Source organism: Tauraco erythrolophus, chromosome 16, assembly GCF_009769465.1.
Source record: "Tauraco erythrolophus isolate bTauEry1 chromosome 16, bTauEry1.pri, whole genome shotgun sequence".
In the NCBI taxonomy this organism is placed as follows: domain Eukaryota; kingdom Metazoa; phylum Chordata; class Aves; order Musophagiformes; family Musophagidae; genus Tauraco; species Tauraco erythrolophus.
The window spans coordinates 17,712,720-17,739,399 of NC_141480.1; the positions used below are offsets into that span (position 1 = coordinate 17,712,720).

Genomic DNA, 26,680 nt, shown 5'->3' on the forward strand with positions numbered 1-26,680 from the left:
TGTTGCACTTACTTATATTCTCCTGACTTTTCTACTTGAGAAAACCGTTAGATTGCTGCTTCCTACCTTTCTGCCAGACTCTTAATTAGCAGGAGCGTGCAGACGGCACAGCTGGGGCTTTGATGCCTTGCTCACTATCGTTTCCCACTCAGAAGATTTCCATTCATTCCGAATTGGTACCCAGCCCAAAGCCCTGGCCTCCCCCCGAGATCATCAGCGTGTCTACAGGACTCCAGTTTAGTATTCCCTGAAAGAGATGCACTGGTGCTCCCTCCCTAGACCTACAGGCTGCTGCTTGGAGCCCTAAGGGAGCGGGAGGAAGAATTAGCCTGTGTGTTTATGTGGCTCTGCTCCAGTAAATATTTTGATGCATCTGCTGCCAGCTCTGGTCTGAGGGAATCTACCTAGCATTTAAATTTTGATGGGGAGCTGTTTTGAATAATAACAGTGCAGCCGGCTGTGAGTCAGTGCATGTGTGTTGACTTAAAAAAAAAAAAAACAAAAAACCTTAAAGCTTAACGCTTGCTGAACGCCGAGCTGCAGTGCTTTGCTTTTTCCCTCCTCCTTTCTTCTTTTCTTTCTTCTCTTGACTTCCTCTGTTTTGTTTTGTTCTTGGGGGCATTTCACATACATTTCATTCACTGGCAGGGGTGGGGGGGTAAGAAAAATTAAAAAAAAAAAAACAGACAAATCCTCCTCAAAAACTCACAAGTAGCTTTTGCAATGGGTGCTGTAATGGGTACGTTCTCTTCTCTACAAACGAAACAAAGACGACCATCAAAAGGTAAGACCTCCTATTTTGCTTTTCCTGTCTCTTCTGTATATTTGCTAGGAGGGAAATTTATATTAGGAAGGGAGGACAAAATGAACATGTGCCACTTGCAAGGAACCCAGCAATGTTTATGTGAGGTGTAATTTGTGGAGGAGAGTAGGATGCAAGGTGGTGAAGGAAACGTGTGGGCATGAGGAAATTGTTGTGGAGGGGCTTGGGGGGTGAAAAGCATCTGAAGTATTGTAATCCTTCGTACAGGCATGTGTGAGGAGGAGAAACTCAGTGGCTCCATATGCACGGCACTTGCAGAAGAGACCTGTTTATTCCCAAATCCCATGCTTTGTAAACCCTTTGAGGAGGGAATAAAATGTAGATGCACAGCAAATTCTTCCCAATACCTTGTGGTTTCTTTCTCAGAAAGTATTGTTAGAGGCAGTGCTGCATGTTCAGTAATCCAGCACCAAATGTGCAGTACTAACGATGTGTGTTTTATAAAGATTACCAAGAGAGGGGGGAAAAAAATTAAGATGTTTTCATAAAGAAGGGAGAAGGAGAATCTCATGAAAAATGAGAAAGCAAGCAGCAATGCCAAGGATTTTAATCCTTAAATCCATAAATATTGGCTGTGAAATGCAGATTTTTCAGGAGGTCTGGTTTGTGTAGTGTTTGCTTGAGCTCTGCTCAATTTCCTTCAGGATTAATTCAAAAATTTCAGGGTGCTGCTGAGCAGAAAGTTGAAAGCTCTCAGGGACACGTCCATAGTCCATGTCATACAGAATGAGTATTGTTTAGACAACAAAGACTCTAACTTCAGCCAGTCTTTCTGCTATTTCAAAATATTCCCTGCCAACACCTCTGCATTTAACAATCTCTCAGTATTTATTTCCAGTATAGGTCACTGTTTCCACTGAATCTGTTGCTCAGCTCATAGATATGGTCTTGAATTAAAAGTTGCTATGGATTTTCTAGCAATTTAAAAGAAAAATTGTCTTAAGAAAATATCAAACATCGAGTAATAACTCTAAAGAGAAATGACTTAAGGGTTGTGCAGGGAATTTGATCGTGGTAAGTTTGTGACCAAGTGTAAAACTCTGCGTTCCTGCTGTAAGACAGGTAGTGGATCTGGCAGGGTAAAATTTTACATTAGAGTGTGTGTACATGGCTTACAGTTGACTTTTCTGTGTTATTATCGTGCAACCATAATTGTACAATCATCTGGGATGTGTATGATATTGTTTTTAATGCAAGCGTAACTGTATAATTGTCTAAGCATTGAGTCACACCTGAAGCTGAGAGAGTCATGTTTGAGGGCTGCAAAGTACACGAGAGCTGAACACGGTGTACTGGGCATGCTGGCTGCTGTGACACCAAGGGGTGTCTCATCCATCTGCCAGAAACCTGGGAGCTGGATCTGATTTCCACTAAATGTAGATAATTTTTGGCTGAATGTGTCTGTTCTCTGCTGCTTTGTTGCCTTGTGATTGGCTGGACTCTCTAGCGGATGGAAGAAATTGCTTTATGTTGGAGATCACAAGCAGTAAAAATCCAGCGTCTGGTCACACATTTGAACATTTACAGTGGGATTCAATCTTGCTGATGCCTGCTAGCAGTAGTTGTTCAGCTGTATTTATCAAAACTTGTATTCCTAGAGTTATCTCCTCTTGGCTCTGAAGTGTTACCTATGTGGTGGTGTTGGTTAGTAGGTCACCCAGTTGGAGAAAGCAAGTTGGAAGAAATTCCTTAGACTTTTCTTCTTTATTTTCGAAGCCAGTACAGAATTTCACACCTTTTAGTCACTGTTTACCTGGTAGGAAAGAGCATTACAGAACAATGCTGCCGGCTTTGGCTGACTTCAGCCTGTTGCAGATGCTCCTCTAGACTGATGCCCAGAGGATCCCCCAGATCTCCAAACAGGAGTGGTGAAGGCATGTTTGCCACACGTGCCTCTGGGCTCCTTGGTATGTTTTACACTGACTGTGAGAATTTCATCTTCTCAACAATGAAACACTAATATTTGCTGGATTTGAATACAATCTGAAATTGTTCTTGGTCTGTGAGCGAAATAGTAGAAGTCAATCACTGCTACATGATGTGTTCCTTAGCGTTGCCCACCTGTTCCTTCAGCATCTCCTCCAGCCCCCAACTGTCCTGGTGGCCTCCACTGGACCATGCTTTAGTGTGTCAATGTCTCTCTTGTACTGGAGAGCCCAAAACTGGCCATGGCACTCTGGATGTGCTCACACAGGTGCTGGGCAGAAGGGAAGGATCACTTGTCCCCATTCTGGCTCCATGGCTGTTGCTGCAGCCTGCTGTGGAGGTTGCCTTCTCTGCCACAGGGCACTTGCTAATGATGCCTGGGTGAGCTGCTCTGTTTGATATCTCTGTATCTATCTTTTATTGAGTAAAGTGTTTATTATCTATTTTAGTACTAGATTATCATCTATTGTTATTTATTATTTATTGTATTTATCTGTGTGTTTATTTAAATATTTCAGGATTTATGTAGGAGTAAATACTGCTGCTAAAAAAAGGGCTTGAAAAAATAGTTAAAACAGGGCTAGATCCACACCTCTGCACATTCAATGTCGTCTTGGTAAATATGTGCTCTTCCAAGTAGTTTGAAGACAATTTATATATCTAGCTAAACAGCTCACACGTGTATCTGAAGCCACATTTCTTTGGTGTAACAAACTAAAAGTAAAAACCATGCATGCATATTTTTTTAAGAATAGGTAAAATAAACACGTCATGTCTGAAGTGAGGAGCTTCCAGAGATGGGTTAATATCCGTAAGCGTTGCTGGATCCTGACAAAGTGGGCTCAAGTGGCCCATGCTGGACTCTTCCAGCTTCAGTGCAGGACAAAGATCCACTTGTGCTGCTCCCCCTGGCACCCTGCTTGTGGCTGGGTCCGGGGTGCTGGCAGTGGCACTGGTGGCTGGTTTGGTTATTTCAGCTGCAAGCAGCAACGCTGGAGGATATATTATAGCACTGTTCAAGAGTACAAGATTTAATTCCTTGTTTTAATGAAAATGGGAAGCCTGAATCAATAAAGGCAGAGATAGCACAGAAATTGCCTTGAAGTTGAGAGCAGTGGTCTATCAAGTGCAAGACTTTTTCTCTGGGAGCAGACACTGTTGTGGGTTCATAGAAGAGGAGATCATTCATTCGGCTTGAATGTGAAAACTTAATCCAATATAACTGGGCATTTTGTCTAGGCAGGTTGTGAGCCACATGGCCTGTCCTGCGGGATAAAGATTTCTCCTTCATAGGTTTGCAATCCTGTCACTAAAGCTGCAGAAGCTTTGCCTGTTCCCTGGAGTCCCTGGATAGTCTATGAGATTTGTGCCATTTGCCTCGGTAGTGGCTCGGGGCAGTTCCGCAGATTATTTGTACGTTTCATTAGAAATTATGTCCTCTGCTCTCCTCAACTGATGACATTTTAACTTCAGTCACTTTGGGATTCTTCTTGTCTGCCTTTTCCAGCATTCTGAGTTGGCTTAGTAAATGATAATACCTCTTTCTGCCATGTTTCTTCGCTTGTATCTCAGCTCAGCAAAGCCGTGCAGCATTCCTGGGGTCCTGGTGGAGCCTGGCGAGGTCCTGGGGGACAAGCTGCCCACGAGCCAGCAATGTCTCCCTGCAGCAAAGGCAGCCAGCAGTCTCCTGGGCTGTGTTAGTCAGAGCACGTCGAGGGAGGTGATGCTTCTTCTCTGCCCAGCACTGGTGAGACGTTCACAGTGCCATGTCCAGTGCTGGGCTCCCCCATACAGGGGAGATGGGAACTTACTGGACTCAGCCCACTGAGGGGCCATGAGGAATATTAAGTGATGGAGCATCTGACATATGGGGAGAGGCTGAATGAGCTGGGACTGTCCAGCCGGCAGAAGAGAAGATTCAGGGGGATCTTATCAGAGTGTATAAATACTTGATGGGAGGGGAGTAGAGGTGATGGAACCAGGCTCTTCTCAGTGGTGCCCAGTGACAGGACAAGGAGCAATGGGCACAAATTGAAATGCAAGAAATTCCTCTTAAATATGAGAAAAAAAATGTACTAAGAGGGTGACAACACTGGAACAGGCTGCCAAGAGAGACTGTGGAGTCTCTGTCCTTGGAGACACTCAAAACCCAACGGGACACAGTTCTGAGCAACCTGCTGTAATTAACCCTACTTTGAGATTGGAGTTAATTAGATGAGACAATCTTCTGAGATCCCTTCCAACTTCATCCACTCTCTGGCTCTGGGATTCCTGACACTTTAAAACCCCTAAAGGTGTATGGACTTGGGGGTATTGGGAACAGGAGAGCTCAGTATGTACCAAATGCCAACGAAGCTGAAAGGAGTGCTTGGTGCTCTCTTGGTATGTTAGCAGTTAGTGTTTAGATACAAGATTATGATGGACTTGAGAATTTCAAGTTGCTTGTATATCCTCCAGCAAACATAGGCAATAAAACGATAAATGAGTTAAGGGAAAAAAAAAATCAAAATCACAACAACACTAAAAGGCAGAGGGCCAGCACAACAGATAATGCACAGACAAATGCATCTCTGGTTTCCACTAGCTGCAGAAATAGAGATTTTTCATGTGTTTTTACAGTCTGCAGCCAATCATGACCAAATCTGTGGCTAGAATCAGCCATTTCCATGTTCGTCATGGAAACGTTCGGATTAGCAGGTTGCCAAAGCAGGGGGAATTTGTTTTGACTGCTTTCCGTACCTCCGTGGCAGGGTGCGGTGGGGATGGTTACCCTGCTGTTTGTGGGCAAATCCAACTGTGGTAGAAAAGGAAAATCAAGGAATAACAGTCTAGCTATGGTTGCCTTTTCTTTTCTCTATCATTACCCCTGCCGGCCAGCGAAAGTGAAATACAACTCAAATATTTCTCAATACTTGAATCCTGTTGGCCTTAGAGCTACAGGTCCCAGCTCTCGCCCTGACTGCACCAGCAGAGAGCAACACCCCTTTCACTTGGGAATCTGTGTCTGTTGAATGTGAGTAACCGTCGTTTCATCTAAGACCACCCAAACCTAAAATATCAAGAGAAGCCTGGCACAGTTGTTTAATTTTGTAAGAGCTAACAGCAGGAATTCACTTTCCTTAAAATGTTGGTTACGCTGTTCTTATGGTGACCAATTTCTAGGCTTTGTTTTGAAGGAAAGTTTGCTTTGATATTACTTATTGTCCAAAAGCATCAGATTTTTTGTCTGACCAGCTGTATCTTCAAGTGTTTTACTTGCCAGAAACCACCCAACATTGACTTGTCAGTCTTCATAGGACTATCTGACTGACATGAGCTCCGAAGATTGCTGGTTGTGGCTGTGCCCTTTCAGTTCCCTGCACTAGAATAATCTGCTCTGCTCAAAGGAGAGCAAGTGGTTCAATAGTGTGTCAAGGCATAGGTCCTGTTCAGCCCTAGATCTACAGCTGCAGCATGGAGATGATAGATTTTGGCAGGGGAGCTGCCCTGGTGTTTACTTTGCCCAGTACATATTGTTACAAAATAACTTTTTGTAAGCTGTTTGTTCTATTTTGTAAGCAGCTTTATTGACAATAGGCCTTTGAAATTCATTTGGGAGGAGCAAGTCTTGCCTCCATCCCTCAAAAATCTATGCGGATTTACCAGAAAAAAAAAAAAAAATCAAAATTTGGAAGTTGACCTTCTCTTGCTTCTGCTTCTCAAAGAAACTTGACAGCCTGGCACTGTTGGAATGAATGTGTGTGTCCCAAAACTCCTACCATAGGGCCCTGTGTCTAGGTATTTTGTTAATAGAAGATCTCCATTCCCACCCATTTTCCTTTTAAAGCAGGGAGAACATCCTTCCCCCTGGTTGGAGACCTGAGCCTGCAGGTGCTTGAGTGAGTGAATGGAAGGAAACGGCTGATTTGGTTTCTCCAGGCTGTGCCCAGGAGCCAATACATGTCATTGACATCTCATTTTCTCTCTCTAGTCTTTTCTGATCATCATCTGATAGAGTCTGGTAGGTCTGGCATGTGGTCAGCTGCCTGCCCTGAAAACTGAGGGTTTGACAGGCAGGTTTTTTCTAGGGAATTGTCTTTGTAACAGGTGCACAGAACAGCACTCAGCAGAAACACTGTTTGATGTAAGCACTCAATCAGAAGGAATTTGGAAAAATTGTGGTGACCAGTAAGTGTTTGTCAGAATATGCCACTTTATGTGAACAGCTTTGGTTTCTCCGAAGTTCAAAGAGATGCACGGGAGGCTGCTTGGCGTTGGGTACCAAACACCCCAGCCCTGCAGCTGGGACACACCTGTAATGGGTGGCACAGAGCTGTGGGAGCTGTTTGTACCCTGCTTTCCCGTGTCCCCCGCAACCCTTTGCCAGAGCTCGCACGGGTGTGGGGTTTGCTTAGAGGTGGGTAGGACTTACAGGCTTGTGACTGCTTCCGTTCCCCACTCCCCCATCTTTCAGCCAAGATTTCTTTAGCTCCTATGCAGTTGCTAGCTCTAAATTTCTTCCCTTGCCTCTTACTTTGTTTCCTGCTTCCTTCCCTATAAATACAACTCCTGGCAGCGAGGCAAAGTGATCTCAAATAGCTGGTCTTAAGAGTGGGTAGCACTGATTAAATTAAAATAAGCTATACATGTTCCTGATTGCTTCCCACAGGCATCCAGCACCTGCCTGAAATGCTGTAGTCAGACCTGGCTTGGAGGTTTGGAATAAAGAAAAATGGATGGAGGAAAGTACATTATGTAGTGTTATATGTTATGTTGCATTAGCATACGTGCCTGCTTATTTCCTGCCCTTGGGTGCGGGTACTGTGTGCAACTCCAAGTGCAGCACATCCACGTAGAGCCATGAAATCCCACCACAAAGAGGTGATTAGAGGCTTCAGCTTTGCATGTCAGTAAGCTGCAGTGCTTTAAAGTTTCTTTTTGTTCCCCAGTAATCCAAAAGGGTAAAAGAGAAAATGTTTTTCAACCTTTAACTTCCAGCGTTAGTAATCTTCTAACCTTTACCATCACCAGCTCTTCCAGTGTGAGTTTCTGGATATTTGATGTTTGGAATGGGTACTGGGAAGCACTTGGATTTTTACAACTGAAAATATTTAATGCTGTAGGTGTAAAAACCTTGGAACTTAACAGAGGTTTTGGGCAATTCCCAGGTTTACAGTGGTTAATGTCACCAAATATGTAAGCAGGAGTCAGTTACGGTTGTACAAATTTTTTAAGGAAAAGCTTACCTATAGAAAAGCAGACCAAGGTCAACCAAAGCAAGTTATAAACTCATGCTGATTTCGGTCAAATGTGAGAGGAGAAATAAAAATGTCAAAATGTTTATTTTGATATTCATTTAAGCTTTAATAAAATCCCCAAAGATTTATAATTTTTTCAAAAATTAAGTAAGTTTTTTTTTTTAGCTGAAACATTTCCTTAATCAAAATTGGTATTATTTGTGGTTATTCACCAAATTCACAATTTCTTGGCTTGTAATTTTATTGTAGTTTTAGATGCAGAGAAGTGTGATGGCTAAAGTACTTCACTGCAGTGGGGGACACACCTGGGTACTTCTGCCAAGTGCTATGTTTCTTGTTTGAAATCATTACCCAGAGAACGTAGCGGCACAGCGATGCAGAAAGTTCGGGTACCTGCTCGGGGTCTCGGAGTCACGTCACTGCTCTCACCATGGCCATTTGCAAGGCAAGAAACTTCTGGGTTTCTTTCTGAGAGGCATCTCCCAGCAGGTGCAGGATGCTCCGGGCACCCCATATCAAAATGCATGGCAGGGGACTTATCCAACTGGGAAAGGCAGGTTAGAGCTATATGGTACCACAGCAGCATTTTTCACGAAAATATATACAGGGTTCCATGCAAGGTATTTAATTTTTCCCCTTTCATTCATTCTGAGACGCCAGAGAAAAGGGGAATAGCTGTTACGATAAGACGGATTGCACTTAACAAATCAAAAATTACTAAAAGTGCAAACTGTATCCATGTTTTCAAAATAGATGAGTGAAAGCAAAGGAAGCCGTGCCCAGATATCTCCACTCTGTTTGTGGCCATCACTGTGGGGTGATGTCTTTGGTCTGGACTGAAAACGATACAGACAGTGGTCAGTTATGTCCAACCACATTCATGGAAACGGGGGTGTCACTCGTGCGGCACCGCTCGGGATAGGGAGGCTGTGGTGGGGCTGCCCTGGAGAGTTTAAACAAAGCACAGCAGAAATGAGGCGAAGTCACAGGCAGTGAGGGTGGCTGGCGGGAGGTGGGCAAGGACCGCGTGCCAGCGGGCAGACGCAGGACAGCAGAGCTGCTCGGGAGGCTGGACCCGCACCGGCAAGCCGGGCCGAGGGGGGCTGGCAGGGCAGGAGGGGAGCTGGCCCGGCCCGGCCGCTGTGCAGGGAGGTTGTAAGGAAGATGTGAGCTGGGTAACAGAGCCATCCTCTCCTGGCAGAGCTCTGCTACATCTGTTTGCCTTTCCTCAATCCAAACATTACTTTCTTGACATATTCAACAACCGCAGCTCTTCACACACACCAGTGTTTGCTTTTCTCTCACTCCACGGAAACCCTCCTCTCCCCAAGCTCCTTCTGTGGGTGGCTAGTTGGGAAGGGCCCACAATTTCCATAGATGGCTACAGCTATGGTCTCTAAAAGCCAACGGATAGGCACAGGACGTTTTGTATTGTAGTTTAGACCAGCTAATGGAGGATACATGTTGTGCTGCTGGAGGCAGGTTTCTAGGAAACCCGAGATATGCCTGCATCGTTCTGCTGATGGGTCCGTAGTGGAAAGGGAGAGCATCACCTTGGAAGGGGGGAGCCAAATTACAATGTGCCAGGCATCAGTACCGAGCATCAGGGCCTCTCGTGCTCTGACAACATAAATATTTCTGCCTGTCAAATTTATGTGCAGCAAAATATGGATGAAACAAGCCATGTTCACAAGATTTAGCCAGTTAGAGCATGGTTTCAGAAGTGGAGCTTGAATGTTTTGACAATTGTTGTAACTTTGCCTGCCTGCAGCTTGGGGCCGAGCTCCCAGGTATATTTTCCCAGGCTGCTGTTGCTTTCTTCCAGTGAGCAATGTTACACATCAGCCCCATAGATTTTTTTGATTATCAACCGAAACCTCAGGCAAGGCCCCTGATTTAGCACATCAAACCGCAGGAGCTGAGGCTTGCTCTCGGTAGGGTACCACACAGCCCTGTGCAGGATAACGCCGTTAGCTCCCCGCCTGCAAAATGTCAGGAGCCAGCACAGCATCTGCAGGGAAGGGCAGTTTCCCTTAGGGAAGCTGTTTCATCCCGTGCAGGTGAACCCTGTGATGCAGTGGGAGCATCAGCATCCCTTCGCACTCTTAATCCTCACAGCTCGAGGGACTTGTGTGTTGCCATCTGAACTGGGAGCAGCCCATGAAAAGAAAAAATGGGAAGCAGGAAACTTCTGTGTCAGTGCAGGGAGGATTGCTGCCTGCTAATCCTAGTAAGGCAGTGGGATTGAATTGGCATGCTACTTTACACGTTTCACTGGGAGAGTCAGATGTGACCCCAAGCTGTGATACTAGCACCCCAGGAATTGAAAGCATGTACTTGTGTGGATCTGAATCCTCTAACACGGTGTTTGGTTTTATCTAATATTTTAACATGTGAGCTGACAGAAGGTCTAGTTTGTAGTCCTGTGCATACAGAATTAGCCAGGCTACAAGCAACTAGACAAAGAGCTGCATTAGGGTATGAGGAGAATCCTGCCTGGTTGGACATCTGTATGTACTGAACGATGGGCAAAGGCAAGCATGTTGCAGCTCTGCAAAGGAAATCTGGTCCCATGAGGTCCGTTCCTGTTTGTGTAGGCAGCAACTGGACCTGCAAGCAGAGCAGGTTTGGTGCTGGGACAGAAAGCCAACCAGAGACTGATCTTTCAGGAAAGTGCCTTTCATTTCCATGGCTTTAAGGCATCAAACAGGGCTATTTACAGCAGCAATTTGGCATCCTCTACTTGGCAGGAGTGAGGACATTACAGCTGAGCTACTGCCCTATCATTTTTAATCACCCCCGCCATGGAGCACCGGGCTGCACGTGGCTCACCGCAGCCCTCCAGGAAAATACGCTGTCAAACAAAGGGAATTTTCTGATCGGCATTTTCTGGGCAATGCCATCAGCTGTAGTGCTTTACGTGACTACATTTGCATTTTTTTTTTAGCTGATGCTGCCTTTTCTGTTTCCTCTGTCCTGACTATTGATGGAGGAAAAGCACTTGCAGTTCATAAGTTCATGCAGTTCAGAGTGCTGTGTGCTTTCCTTGGGCTCTGCTTCTTGCTGCTCTTCAGAAACGCACAAGAGAGAGCCCGGGAATGTGCCATTTTGAACGTCATCCACAGCCCAGCTCGGATCTAGGGGAATGGTGTGTAAGTTAAACGTGGAGCCGTATCTGTTGGAGCAAACGCGCTCTCGTGTTGTGCATACTACTGGTTTGTAAAACCTGCAAAGCAAATTTGTTGATAGATTAAAAGTTTGGTCCAAACCTGAAACTTTCCTTTACCTCATAGAGTTTGTGAGATGTTTTGGAAACTTAGGAAATGCTCTGACTTGGAATGCGTTTTGTCATGTCTCTTTGCATTGTTTGTTTAGCAAAACTGTGTCCCTTTAGAGTTGTTACCTGGAAATTATTGATAGCGGGGAATTAGCTGGTAAATGTTCTTAACCTCCATTCGGATCAACACCAGACAGACAGTTATTAGGAGCTGCTGGGGTGTGAAGTTAGCAACCCAGCCCCGTGATCCCCACACTGACCCTGACATCTCGGGCTCTGATCACCCAGAAAACACAAAGTCTCTCCCCTTCTGCCTCAGCCGCTTCTTTCACCCTGCTGTGCTGCTGCTTTCCCCTCACTTTCCGCTCAGGCTCCAGCAGTGCCGGAGCCGAGGCCGAGCCAATGGCTCTGGCAGAGCCGGGAAGCGCAGGTGCAGCTTTGCTGCTCGGCTGTAGGATTGCTTTAGTAGGGCATTTCTGAGGGACATGCTCCCGCTGGCAGAACAGTGCCCTAAAATGCTCTGCGTAGCTTACGGTCGGGTCCTGTCTTTTCAGTTAATATGCCTGAATTGTGCGTGCAAAAATAGCTAAACAAATGTAAGCAAATACTGGACATATGTGCTATCTGGTAATGTTTTCCACCAGCAAGAATGTTTCAAACTCTACTGAATTCCGTAAAGAATAAAAATTGAGAAGTGATCCTTTGATCATCTCCCCGTCCTCCTGTGAAGAGGTGCTTCCCTGCAGAAACCCACACAAGTGGTGCTCATTTACTTACTGGGTGTGTTTCTGTCCCGTTAGCCGTGAACACAGAGCAATCTGTTTAAAGAGCTTCGTTTCCCTGGAAATTAAACTCCTGAGGCCAGATGAGGTGGGGACAATGCTGCAGGAGATCTGATTCCCTCTGTGCTTTCCCTGTCATCTGGCGCAAGATGCCAGGTCTGTGTCTCAGCACCCGCTGCTCTGAATTTGCTGGTCAGTGGTTTGGGGAGGTGATGCTGCCAAGCCCCAGGGCGTCAGCACCCTCGGGCACCCTCCCCAGCTTGCCGTCCTTTTTTGTGCGGTGACTGTTACAACTCCAGGGTTTTGCCCAAGTCAATTGCTTCTCACTCGCCTGCTTGCTGTGGTTTTGTTGTATTTAAGCATTGTGAGATAGCTCCCAACCATGGGAGATTTAGGAGAGTGGGAGGTCAAAGCCAAGACGTGGTTCTTCGTGCTGTGAGTGCTCTTCTCCAGCGTCAGACGGCACAGAGACCACCCTGCCGAGTACCACACAAGGTAGATGTGCACACAGATTTGCTGAGGACGTTGCAGCTGTTGCCAGGGGCAGAGAGCAAGGATGACATTAAGCAGGTAATCTTACACAGCATTCGCCTGTAGAAGCTTTTCTCTGTGGAGCAACGCTCCTGGTTTCAGTCAACTACTGGTCGCTGATGTTATGTGGCAGTGATAGAATGACTGGAATAACAAAGGCTGCTTTTGAAGATCATGTCCCAGAGTCACTGTCTTCTTAGTGTCACTACCTGCTTTGCTTTCTGCAAGCAACCAGTAGATTTGATGTTGCTGGTGGTCTCAGGGCTGCGCTTTGAGAGGCTGGCAATGCTGTGAACAGGCTACATGATGCTGAGATAGCTACAGGCATAAGTGTCTTCCCAACCCAGGCAGGTAACTGTTTGTTCCCTGTCCAGTGACGGGAGTTCTGACCCCTTCCAACAGATCAGGAGACTTAATTTCCTCTGTGCCTCTTGAGTTCAGGAACTCTGTTACTGGGTATGTGGACAGGAGAGAAAGAACCAGTTTATCCTTTGCAGTTGAAAGAACTCAGGACAGCGTGGTGGTTCTTGTCATGCTGGCAGATTAAGCAACATCGCAGCGCTACAGATTGGTGGTCTCCCATCGCTACCTGTCAGGTGTGGTAAGGACTTGTGCTCTTCTGTACCAGATCTGGAGGGACAAGTGAGATATCCTGAAGGGTGGGTAAGAGAAGGTGCCTCTTGCACAGGAGAAGGGATTTCTTGTAGTGATGTTTTGAGATCAGGAATAGTTGTGGACAGTGGATGCAGGACACCAACAAGAACGTTTGTGGTCATCAACCCAGTAGGAATGTTTGAGTGTGTCCTTTGCCTTGTGCAGGAATGGAGAGGGAAAGGTAGGAACCCGCAGAGCCAGGCTGGGATGTGAGTGTGCGGAAATCATCATCACCTTCCTGAGGTCTCTCTGTGTTGTTTACCGTAAAATATTGTACAGAGTGAACAGAACTCGGCAATAACTGCTGGAATTCTTATGTTTTAAATTCTCTGTTCATTTTGAAATCTATCCTTATTCTGATTCAGGGCAACGTACCCTTAATCAACTTGAAGTTACCTCAAGCTAAGTCACAGGGTGAACTAACGTATATATTCTATTTTTCCTTCTGTTTTTCTGATTTTCTGACTCTGATTTTTCCATAAATACCATTTTGGATTTTAACCTGTTCACTGCTGTGACAGGTGGTGTGAAGGAACCTGCAGCAGGGAAAGAGCAGCTCAGACAGAGAGAGGTGGAGGTGTTAGTGTCTGTGCTGGTAAAGACAGCAAAATAGGACTTAAATTCTAGCAAAGTTAATATTAACATGGTTTCTAGGACTGGTTCCCAGAGAACAACACATTTGTTAACCGAATGTCTCTTGTACTAGCAAGAGCCTCAAATTGATTTGCATTTCATGGTCCACATAAATGTGGAGAGGCTGCCAAAATTGTCTCTTTCCCTCCTCTGTTTTCATTGTAGGCATTCCAGAAAATGGAGCAAAACGTTTTTCCCTGTTGTTTGGTTCTTCGTTTCATGCATATGCATTTCTGGGACACACACTTCTGGAGTCTCTGCAGGCTTGTGTAGCTTTGAAGCGGAGAACCTAAAGCATAAGTAAGACATTTGCAGAATTAAAGAGAATTTAGAGGAACAACAGTAGCAATTTTAAATTCCTATAAATAAGTTCAATCTCAAAACCAGAGATGAGTTTTCACCTGCCTTCCGCTTCCGTCTCAGAGATGTTTATTGGACTGCAATAGGAAAAGAGGTTTTTACAGAATTAAACTGCTCGCAGATGTGAGGAAAATCACTTGTGTTGCTGTTTTCTGTTGATGTTCACTGTAATGCAGCTTGTTGTTGACATCACATTACAGAAGGGATTTATCGACCAACAGTCTTGGTGTTAAACCTGCTGACACACGGTAGTGTGGGGCGACGCTGTAAATAAGTTGGATAGTTTATTTTTGCAACACTCTAATTAGTCACCCTTAACACCTCCATAAAACAGGCGTGTGGGTTTGTAAAATCCAGCCCCCAAAGTCTCCTTCCTTCCCAGCTGGAACATATGCAGGATTCTCAATTTGAACATCTCAAGCTGACACGTGTCTTGTTTTCCCTGAGTCTCAGCTTTTAAACTTCAGCAAGTGTAGGAAAAACGTTAGGCGGCCTTGTACGGCATCCTGCGCGTCTAGGAGAAAGGTTTGAAGGCACAAACTAATTGCCCAGGGACTTTTCAAGTCTTGTCGAGCTTGATTGAGCCTAGAAACTTCGGGGCTGGCTCTGCTGCCGTCACAGCTCTCTTCAGTGTGTCCCTTCCCATTTGTTCTGGAGTTGCACGCTTTGATACTGCAGGTGGACAGAGAGAAGATTAACATACAGGTTAATTTACAGGCTCTTGCTTCTCTTGGTGGCAATAACCTACTTACAGGAGTGGATGCAAAGTCTCAGTCTGCACCTTCCTCCTAGTCTTTGCAGACGCCTTGGAAGGGATTTTCTCTTGCCACCTCCCTGGGAGTGGGCCTGCGGTGCAGGGGTGGCTGCAGCAGTCCCTGCCCATGCAGACTCTCCTCCTCCTGCTCCCTCCCCGTACCCCACTGCGCAGGGGCTGCTCAGCACCCCCTGAGGGCTCTCCTGAATTGGGGCACCTGCCCTGAAAAGCAGCGTCCTGTTCCCCGTTGGCCAGCCTGAATTGCCATATGCCACCACTACCACTTACGGAGGTGTAGGGAACGCAGAGCCCTTATTTAGCAGCCAGCTTAGAAAGATATTTACATTTCAAGCAACGGAAACTCTCTATTGCTCAAGGAGGGTGATGGGGCCTCACGCATGTGATTTTTCAGGGATGCTGCAGCAATAGTAGTTGGAAAGCAAGGAAGAGGTTTGCACAACAACAAATGGTGTGGTCCTTGTTCTCTGGGTAAAAACATATTTTGTTTGAGAGCTTCCCCTCTAGCAGCCTCCCAAAGTGCCTTTAAAGCCAAGTAGGACATCTCCTTCTGTGCAAGTGTGGTAGGTAGAAGTAGGACAGGGTTTTGTACGTTTGAACTATTAATGCAGATCACAAAACTGTACCAAAAGATAGAGAAACTTTTAAAAATATGATGAAACTTTGGAGATAATTCATTTTTTTATTACAGCTAATGTTGTATTTGGTGTAGAACACAAGGCATGCTTTGATGTCTTCCTTCCCTGGTGGACAGAAAAGGGCAAAAAGGAGAATCCAAATTCACTCTCAATTAAAACCTCTTGAACCCTATATGTCTCTTTTCCCTGAAAGATGCTGTTCAAAAAGACATTTTTCTTTTCTAAAGCCCAAAGGAAAAAGAAAGTGTGGCCAGCCTAACTGAGCACACACTGCTCCTGTCTTCTGAAGGAGTTCTAGCAAGTGTGTGGGATGATAAATCACCCAACATCAGCCTTGGCACCTGTGCAGGGTTGAAGAGGAATACAGCTTCACTCTGATGTATCCATTTTTTTCCAAAAGAGGCAGAAATCATCATATCAGGTATTTTAAAAGAGCTTCTGCATGTACAATGTCTATATGATTTACAGAATGATTTAAATATCTGTAGATACCAGCTCTCCAAGGAATTTTGTCTATTGTGACTCACATCTTACACTGTAAGTTTATCTGTAATTGTCATCTTTCACTGAAGGATCCACAAAACTTGAAATATTTTCAGTAATTAATTGTAAATATTAGCTCTATTGTCAGCAGTGACAGTTTGGATTGTTTTATTGTAGGAAAGTGGGAGGGAGCCACTGTTTTGGCAAGTGACAAGCAAACAGTATATCATTAAAAGCCAAGTGTTGGATTGGAGTCATTACATCCAGTAGCAGTAGATATTCAGAGTCAAGTTCAGGGGGAGTTTCCAGCTGATAGAAAGCAGCTGTGCTGCGTGCATGTACGAAACGCAGATTGATATTCCTCGGAGAAAGCTTCCAACTGCACCTCGTGGATTCACCAAGACCTGTGGAAACCAGAGGGGTTTTGTGCTGCTCGATTTTCTGAAGTGTCTGGCAAGGGTTTCTAGAGGGTAGGTTTTTCAGTAGATTTTCCTGCAGTAACCTATAGAGGCTTAGCCATTGCCTGGGCAAATTGTATTAAAGAAAAAAATCATTAAACCACTAAACAAAATCTGTTTCAAACTTGTCCAGAATCTAACCATCTTCTGCAAGAGAATGCTGACGGGGCTCCTGCCCTGCCTCTTTGTACACTCTCGTGTCTCTTCTCGCAGCTGCCAGCCCTGCTCTTTCTCCCTTGCCTTCCATGGGATCTGGGCCATTTCCTTACCAGCTGTGCTCTCCCATCCTGTCATCACATGCTTTGGCAAAGCTGGGCTACATGGATAAAGGCGCTGCAAGCTATTGGCGTTCCCCACTGACTTTTAGGCACGTGCAGGGATATCACACCTTACAGCCAGTGTGTTGTTTTCATGTACAGTTTGTGCTGAATGCAGTCGTTGCCCGTGCTTAATAAATAGTTTTGGTATAAATTGTGAAGTCCTGCCCTAAACAGGTTATAACTCAGTACTCCTAAATATAAGTATCTAGCGGCTCTGTGATTGGCATGCTACAGAGAAAGCCTCCTAATCAACAGGATGTATGGGCACACGTTTTCCCATGTTGCTTGCCAAGCTAGGATGCATCCATAGTTTCACCTTAAGCAAAGCAACTGCATTGCCTGAGGCTGTAAATACCATCCCTACTCCTAACGGCCTTGGGACACTGGCATGAGCTGAGCTCCCTGGTACCACTGGGAGGTTGGCGAGATCGTTGTGCATACAGCTCAGAGAGCTGTTGAGGTGCTGCTTAGAAACTGCACCATTCTTTACAGGAAAGATTGTTGAATTAAGTTATAAAGTCAAAAGCAGGTTTTTTTGTTTGTTTAAAGGAAACCTATAGCCTCCATCTTGTACGTCAGCAATATAGCCTTTGGGGTGACAAATATTTTTAATCTTTGTCCTATTTTGTAGCTTTTTTATTTTAATCAAGCATGGCAGGAATAAGAGTGATTGATATTGAGAAAAATTTGAAGCTACCCAACCTCAGAAGTACATGTCCTATCTCCAAGTATTCCACTTCCTCTTTTCATCCTTTCAGATAAGCAGATTAGATTTTCCTTGAACTCCAGTCATTAAGTCTTTGAAAGATGAAGGTTCACTTTATTAAGCTCTTGGAGTCCAAGGTCTAGTCTCAACTCTTACTTTGCCTGATGGACTGTCCTCACTGTTTCCCTTCTTCCTGAGCTTCAGGGACAGGCTAAGAAGAGAATGTAAGGGAATGAGGTTTTTGCCCTTGGCAAAATGCATTGTTTTCACTCCCTCACTGCCATGCCTGGAGCTAACCTGCCTCGGGAAGCCACTGTTGGGAGCTGGGACTAAAACGACTCAGGAGAAGGTCAAGAAGTTCCAGCCTGTGTTACAGCCCAGCATATCCTCGGCGTAGATTCGCATTGTCTTAAGGAACATGGTAAGAGGTTAGAAGGAGAATGAAGGGGTCATGAAAATCCATTGAAAAGGAACTGCAGCTCTGTGAATACGGGTGTACAAGCTAATGTCAGGAGCCCACGTTTATTTTTTTAGGTATGCCGTTAATCTCTTGCTGGGACAGTCAAGATTGCTTCACCGGGGTTATTTGTGTTTGTGAGTTTGAATACACTATAACAAAGTGCTGTACAAAGCCAGCTTGGTATTTTCATATGGATACATACAAAATTGCTCCAAGAAAAAGCAAGACTTTTTTTTTTCCTATTTGAAAATGATATGAATTTATAGTATCAATACTGTTTCTGTATGTTGCCTGGTCTTAGTCAAGGGAAGTTATTTGGTATCAATCTGTAAAAGGAAAATGCAGAAAGAAAAAGAAAAAAAGAAGAAAGCAGATAATGTTATCAAGATGGCAAAGGGAATCCAAAGATCCATCTAGCTCAGCCAAGAAAAGGCAGGGAAGCAGTTTGCTTCTGTTGAACAAGACCGTAAAAGCGTTCAGACAAGTAGGACACGTCCCAGAGCAGTCAGTGCGAGCTTTTGGATCAGGCCCTCATAAACCATGTGTTGTAAAGCTGCTCTGAGATCTCAGTTTCAGCTGGAGAAGGAAGCGATCCCTCTGATTGGTGTTTTCCTTATTCTTACTCTTAGTCCTGTGTTATTCTTAGTGCTTTGTCTCATGCACCAGAAGCGAAGAACTCTCTGGACAGACAGTGACCAGTGCAGCCTGGGCTACTGTGTTTTCCCTCTTTTATAAAGAGAGAGTTTGATCTTGGAAACCTTGAGATCTATTATTGTCACAAGCCATGTGAAATGGAAGAGGTGAGGACAGTGACTGATGGCAGCAGGAGCTTCCCGGCATCAGCAGCTGCCTGGACACAGGGAAGACCTGTGCTCCTGCCGGATGTTAATCTGTTTTCCATGGCTTGAGGATTAAGTACAGCTATAATATGTAGGGAAAAATTAACTCATGTTGTACAGCCTATCTTTAGGCTAGTGCAAAAAAAGATCCCCTGTAATCGAAATCCCTCGGCTTTGGATCAGTGGTAGGCTGTGAAGCATGGCTCCTGTCTCTTATTTTCAGCAGTTAAATTGCATCAACAAACGGCTGAATTACGTCTATTGCTATAATTAGCATCTGAGGAGGTGAGGAGGTGGTGTCTGAAAGCTGGAACAGGATAAAAAGCTGTCCATGGGATGGGCTCTGTGCTTGGGATGTTGCCGACGGCTTTGTGCAGGCTAGCTGGAATAGCTCAAGAAGCAGCAGGCATCAGGGTTTCCACCGCATCGCCAGGTTGGAATGGGTTAGTTGGGGAACTTTGAACTCTGATTTCCCCATCTCATCCGTGTGTAAGGTATGCAGGAGAACAGGATCTTAGATGCTGCTTGACCAGCAACACAAAAGCGTGAACATTAGCATTCCTCCTCAACTCAACCACCTCTGTCCTTCAGATGCATCTCTCTTCATCTCAGTCTCTTCTTGTCCAAAGTCTCTGCTGAGGTGAGTCAGTGAGGAGCTGCTGGGGCAGCAGTGCAGAGCTCCCTGCCCTCCTCCGCTGCCGGGGTATCCCCTTCCTGTGCTCCATGCTTAGGGCGCAGCACAGTTGTCTTAAACAGTGAAGTTTCAGAGATACATACCTAAAAATTGCGACTTGCTGAGCTTGATGTGCAGTGTGTGCAGCACCGTTTCCCTCTCCTCGCTGTCCCTTGTCCAACTGGAGAAGCAGCAAAGTCCAGGGAACTGGGTGATCTCCTCAGTGGCTCAAATCAAGACAAATATTTCACTTGTCAAAGCTCGCGGTTTTTCTTGCAAAGCTGAAAGTAACCAAAGGAAACTTCTCTTGGAAGGTGTCAGTGTTATGCCACTGTCCATGTAGGCATGGGGAACGGGTCGTGGGCTGGTAAAACGGTATTTTGGGTGGTGGGATGTTCCCCTTGCTGTGGCTCATGTTCAGTGTCACCCTTCAGATGGGGCTTTGTAGTTTTTCTATAGGATTAGTGAGGCTGTATCTGCATGAGGCATCTTTGGAGGCCTTTAACAGAGCACTTAAATAGTTTGTACTCTTCCAGCTTCAAAACTGCTGTATTTTGAATAATAAAAGGGCCCTGGAGAAGAAGTTATTCCTGGTGCAGATTCTGCCAGTGTGCTGTTCTGCTGCCAAAGCTCTGGGCTGGTCTCCAGGCATTTTGGCACTGATTATTTTAATTGCTTCTTGATTTCAACATCCTGCTCTTTTCTAAACCTTTATTTTTACTTTTCTACTTTTTTCCCTGACATGCGATTCTCCTTCCTTTCTTCTCTTTTGTATCCCTGATCCTCTCTTCTTTCTCTGGATGTTTTACTGTCTCATTTTTACTTCTTTCCACCTCTCTGTTCCTGCTGTGGGGAGGTAACTTGTGACTCCTGGCATTGTGCAGCTCCTTAGGAGAGCAGAAATTTCTTTCAGAGGTGGGTGTTTGGAGGAAAGGGGGTGGATTACACCTGAGAGAGCGAGCCCCAGGATCCCATTCAGTTCCCATTGCCCTCCTGGCTTTGGTATTTCTGTTTTCCTCAAAGCACAGCAATCGTCAAAATGTCGCAGCGTCTTTCTGACGCTGGTTGCCCTTGCGGGTCCCTCCGTGGGCCAGCATTGAGTGGCTTGTGGGTTTGAGAAACTCTAAACCTGTCAACCACTTTACAAATGTCTGCAGTAACTACTGCGCTTCCCTTTCACGCCAAGTTTCTCCTCCTTGCTTATGTTTTTGTCCTTGCTTCCTTCCACACCCTCCCTTTGTGCGACGTTCAGATGGCTTCTAGCTTCACCTTTGTGCAGAGCTCGTTTCTTCCTTACTGCAGAAACTCTGTTTTTTTTAAATGGGATTTTAAGTATCTAACAAAACAAAACCAATAATGAACTCGAGACGAATTCCTTCTGCAAACCTCCCTCTGTCATAACCAGTTGAAAGCATTTTCTGCACTGCTTGAGTTTTAAGCACTGGGCCATCCAGGAGGGAGTCAGCTGGGTGCCAGTGCAAAGCCTTTGGATCACTTAAACCTCCCAAAGGGACTTATGTGGTTTGTGTTTGGTATAAAAGCTTTATGTTCAGGCTTTTTGGGGCTGGATTATATCCCTAATGAGCAGTTTCTAAACATACCTTTCTGACTTTGTCTAAAACCGCTGCAGAGGAACTTTCTGTTCCTGATTTGTACAGGATTGGAAAAATTAATTCTCCATAAATGCAATATAATCACTCATGGCATTGACATTTCCCACAGTAATGATTAATTCCTTAATTTTACAGTTTCTTACATGCCTAATACAGCATTCTGAGTGTGAGAGAGTCTTTTCCTTTTGACTTGTCTTACCAAATTGGCTTGTGATGTTCAGAGAAAACATTTAGTCTGAGAATTCTTCTGTGCTGCTTGTGTCCAGTTCACATAACATGGGGACACCGAGCAACAGCAGGTGAGTGCCTCAAGGACACTGCATGACACTGCATGTCTTCCTGCTCTCCACATCAAACATCAGCTGCTTCTTTAGGTGAGTGGTTTCTGTCGTAGAATGAAACTCCGCTGTGTTTGAACAGGCTTTCTTAAATACCAAGACATCCACTTCTAGGTCAAGAAGTCCCTGAGTCACAAATAGCTGGAGCCTGGGAAGGCATATCTACATATTGCCTTTGTTCTTATACACTTCCTAAAGCATTTCCTATCCTCGCTGTGGTCTGATCTAGTACATATATTCATATGTCATTTTTCTTCTTTTGAACTGGATTTCAGTTTCCTCCAAAAGCAGTCTAAGTGTTTTGCCTTACTCCGAACGTCAAGGAGCAAACAGTTCAGCTGGTGTCAGGGAGAGCACACATATACTTTGGAGTTCTGAACTTGCTCTGTAAATAATAGTAGAACATCTAGCAGACTTGGATTTTGTGGGCTGAAGTTTGTGAGTGCACCTGGAAGACGTCTAGGCACATAACTGTGTTCAGTCATCTGGGAGATGCAGCCTTTGAACAGGGCTTGTGGTGCTCTTAGAAGGGCTGGAAGCGCACAAGCCTTCGGCATTTGGGATCCTGTGGCCTGTACCAGGCTAAAACATGAGCCTGAATCATAAGAGTAGATGGGTGTAGGAAGAGTACTGCAAGGCTTTTGAGTTCTGCCAAGAGCCAAAGTCCTTCAGAGACTTCGGTGCTGCCAAATTTGCAGCCAATAGTACCAGTGGATGGTCTTCACAATTATTAAAGCTTCAGAGATGTATAATAAAGGTATTTATTTTTCTTTCTTTTTTCTTTCCATGTAATTTGTGCTGCATAGTGGCAGTGATATCTCTCCCTGTCTCTAATAATAAATTTAAATTTTTTTTCATGAAGTAATTGAACATCTCTGTATGAAAAGCACAGGTTGCTTGTGTCAGGGAAAGCCAGGGAAATGCTGGTTGTGGTGCTGCCTGTGGAGCTGCTGGAGCTCATCTCCTGTAACCTGCACTGTGTCTAAGAAGCCACTTGCTGCTTAGTCCTCCTGTACTTTCACCAGTAACTTTGCACTCCCTGATAGTCCTGAAACTGTGCTCGTGATGCCAGTGGGCTGGGCAGATGATGCTTAGGCCCATGAGCCTGCGGTGCTGCCTCTTACTACAGCCCTGTTAGAGAGGAGCAGGATATGTCAAAACAATTTTTTTTTTTCTTTATTGATATGTTTTTCTTATCACTGGGAAAGTGAAATCCATTTTTCCAAACATAGTAAATGAACTGCTCTTCTCTTCTGTAGCAGGCTTTAGTCCTGCAGCTTGAGAGAGTCTGGCTTTCTGTTGTGTGCTCTGGACAGGAGCTGCTCAGCTTTGCGGGAGGAGACAGAGGATGCAGGAGACGAGTAGGTGTTTCTTTGGTTGAGCTTCTGGCAGTGGCTGGTGGTCACAGCTATGCCCTGTCTGGTAGACTCTTCCTAAGGCTCTGCTTGCCACTGTGTCACTATTTCCTGGCTTCCTTGTGTCCTGTAAATCTCGATGTACAAACCTTCTCACCTCAAAAGGCCCATAAACCAGAGAAGATTGGTGGGAAACTTGTTCAGCCATACAGTGGGATTTGAGAATATTGCAGTATTTTCTTTTGTTCCACATAAGGATGAAACCGAGACAAATCAGGTTTTTATAAAGGAAAAAGATGAAGGTGAGAGGCAACCAGAGCAGTGACCTGGCAGTGTCTGGGCTGAGACCCCAGTTTGAAGCAGGCAGGATGGGGACCTGCACCTGCATTGTCTCTTACTCCAGTGACAATTTCAGCTTCCAGATAATTGGCTGCTCTGCAGAAAAGGCTAGGTTGGCTCTGGTGTGTTTTAGGCTGGAACTGTATTTTGCACCTGAAACTAGAAAGTTTTCTCGTAAAACAAACAAACCAACAACCACAAAAATAACAAAACCCACAAACAACAAAAACACCTAGAAATTTTGGAGATCAACTTAAAAGTAAAATTGATAAACAACTCTCTTACTAAAAACAAATTTCAACCAGCTCTAAAAAGAGATTCTACCTGTGTTTGGAAACACAGCTCTGCATAACAGAGCACTGTGTAACTGGGTGACTCGTGCTGCAAACGTGTAGGGATTATTCGTGTATGTGACACCCACTTTATACAAACCCAGCTTTCAGTTCAAAAGTGTCTTACACAGTGGGGCAGAGATGCTTTAAGGCATTTTGATCCGTAAAACGTGAGTTCCCTAAAACAGTCGTTGCTTCGCCTCGCAGAAGTGTCTCTGCCCTCACTATGGCACATCCCTGGAGATGCCATGACAACAGGGCGCTCTCAGGTGCTCACCATGACTTCGATAAAATGGAAGATATTTATTGTGGCTATATTTTAAACAAAGGAACAAAGCAAAGAACTGGGAAAAAAAAAAAAGATGAGTATTTCTGGAGACTGGGCAGATCGTTTCTGCTGGCTGAGGTTGGAAAGAGCTCTGTTTACTGTCTGAAAAACAAGCCTGAAGGACAGAAGCGCGTTCCAAAAATCCTCAGATGCATCTGTACAGAAACAAAAATAGATATGTTGGTAGTGGGTAAAAAGAATTCCAGTATTATGTAACATCGAGCAAAAATGGGGATGAAATGCTTTGAGATGTTTTAAGGGAACAGGGGAAAGGGAACATCCCACCTTTGATCTGTCTTGCCACCCACTGTGGCATAATATGTTCTGAATCCTTTAGAAACATATCCCAGCTACTTTCCCAGCACACACTTGAATCGGGATATGAAGTCTGACAAGTGAAATCTCTCTGTATTTGAAGAGGCACTTTGTTGTGCTTTAGTTTTTACCTGGTGAAGGTACAACACCTCCCTGCATGCCCTGCATAAGGGGAGGCAGAGTAGGAGAGGAATGTCATCTGCAGGTTGGAAATGTGTTAAATATTGTGTATGTTTTTTAAAGAGGTGACAGACTCTCTTTCCCAGTTTATTGCTCTGTCTGCAGTGCCCAAGCTCTTGTGGTTGGTTCAAGGCTGTACCACCATCATGGTTAACACAAGGTTGGAACATTATTCCGAGAGTTTTGTTGTAACGGTTCATGAGAAATCAGCATGCTGCTGAGGAGAGAGTGGCTGACAATGGGGTTTCTTCCCACCTGCAGCAGCTGCCAGCCAAGGGTTAACCTGGAGCAGGTTCCAGACAGGGATTAATGGTGATTTTTGCAGAGCAGCCAAACTCCTGTGAGAGGTTTTTTTACTTTCACAGGATGCTGGGCTGGGCTTAGAGGCATATTGTTTGGAGATAAAAATCTTTGGTATATTTAGTGTGTGTATCTATAGCTCAGGGCACAACCTCCGATGTGGATGGTCAGTTGGAAGTCTCACAAACGCCATAGAAAAATGTTTTCCAAAAGTGTGAGTAGGTGATTTATGCATTGACATTCCCGAGCTGTCTACGGCTGTAGCACCCTGTGCTGTGTAAACCCGAATGCGTGTGTCCCGACAGCCCTGCAGCGCGGTGAGGCTGTCATCACACAGACCATCAGCACGCCGGGCTCAGCCGCGCAGGGGAATACCCATGGCCTCACTTTTCAAGTTATTCCCTGTTTTGTCGTGCTTTAGAGGATCAAAGCACAGCTCACGTCGGCTTCAGCTGAAGCTGTGGAGTACTCAACATTTTACAAATCAAGTCCCAGCCTCTCATGCTGAGCACAGGATGATGAACGTGCAATTAGTGATTACTTCTGCAATTAGTGATTCAACAGGAGCTCTGCAGCAGAGGTGTAGCCCGTTCTCCAGAAGGATAATGTTACTCAATTTTGAAACCATCCATTTTGAAACCATCGATTTGAAACCATTGATTTTGAAACTATCGAAGTGTTCAAGGCCAGGCTGGTTGAGGCTTTGGGCAACCTGGTGTAGTGGAGGGTGTCCCTGCCCATGGCAGGGGGGTTGGAACTAGATGATCTTTGAGGTCCGTTCCAACCCTAACCAGTCTATGATTCTATGATTTCTCTTCTTGCAGTTCCCTCCTTCCCTCTCCACGTTTCACTCCTGCACTGGAGGAGAACCCAATGTTTCCCACAAATAGTAACCTCGCTAGTTACAGCCCAGTGAGTTATTCCCAAAGTTTTTCCATCTCCTCTGAAGAGATAAAACTAAGGTCCTACTTAAGAATAATATCTGTTTACTCCATGAGGCATATGCAGATTCCAAATAGTATTGCACAGACACCTTTCCTCTGGCATTTTTTGAACTTCCAATGAAATGCCTGTGTAGTAATTATTTTCTTATCGTGCCTTTTTGTCTGAGTTATCGTAAACTGCCAAAAACCAAGCAGAAAGGACGAACTCTGTTATCTGGCAATACGTTGTCGTTCATACAATGGAGCATCAACACGCATTTAAGTCACAACCATGGCTTCTGCAGAATGAGCAGACAGGGTAACTGCTAGAAAGAGTAAAGTTTTCCCTTCTGTCAAAGCGTACCTTGCGGGGCTGCCTGCAGAGATGAGCTCATGTGCTGAAGGCTTTGTGAGCTCTATAAATAGGTACCTAACTTGATATTAAAAAGTAGTCCTTGGAAACATGAACGCTTTCCAGGTCACAGCTTTGCGGAGCACGTTCAAGGGATGGTAGAAGCGTTGATCTCCGAAGTCAGGCTCAGAGTCTGTAAAGACGTTCATGGGCCTCTCCAGGGCGTCGAAGCCGTCCAGTGGTGGTGAGGCCGTCAGTTCATGGCACTCTGGTACAGCTCTACCGTGCCACATGGGGCATCTGTTCAGCAAAGCTTGACCTTACCAAGTCATGGCTAGAAAACACAGTAAGAAAAATTTCCCAACATAATGCGCCTTGCCCTCAAACGTGCTTTCTCTGCCTCACTTCTGCCCTGCTCCCTTTTTCGGTGAGTGATTAGCGTTAATAAGGATTGGGAAAAATGCTTTAGCAATAAATATAAAATTTAGCTCTGCTAATCAGTAATTTTGGCTTCTCTTGCACACATCTTAATCCGGGCTAATCCAGTATTTGTCTATTCCTGTAGTTTTAAGTTTGTGCCCTTGTTTAGAAGCAGAATTCTCCCCAGTGTGCAGGAAGCTGCAGAGTCCAGTTGGTTCATCCTGCCCTTTTCAAGCTCCTTTTAATGGGACAACTTTGTGCTGCTCTGCAGCATTCCTGCTCAGTGCTACAAGAGGAGGAGGGAGCCTCATGT

General features: G+C 45.0%; 1 protein-coding gene across 2 annotated transcripts in view; it reads left to right on the plus strand.

Annotated features, from left to right (window-relative positions):
• The first annotated feature begins 723 nt into the window (after positions 1-723).
• The window catches only part of KCNIP1 (potassium voltage-gated channel interacting protein 1), a 272,184-nt gene continuing 246,227 nt past the window's right edge, over positions 724-26,680 (plus strand). For both annotated transcript variants that reach the window (XM_086621318.1, XM_086621319.1), the window contains exon 1: positions 724-784. In XM_086621318.1, coding sequence (XP_086477444.1) covers positions 724-784 — 61 coding nt within the window. The remainder of the gene's footprint in view (positions 785-26,680) is intronic.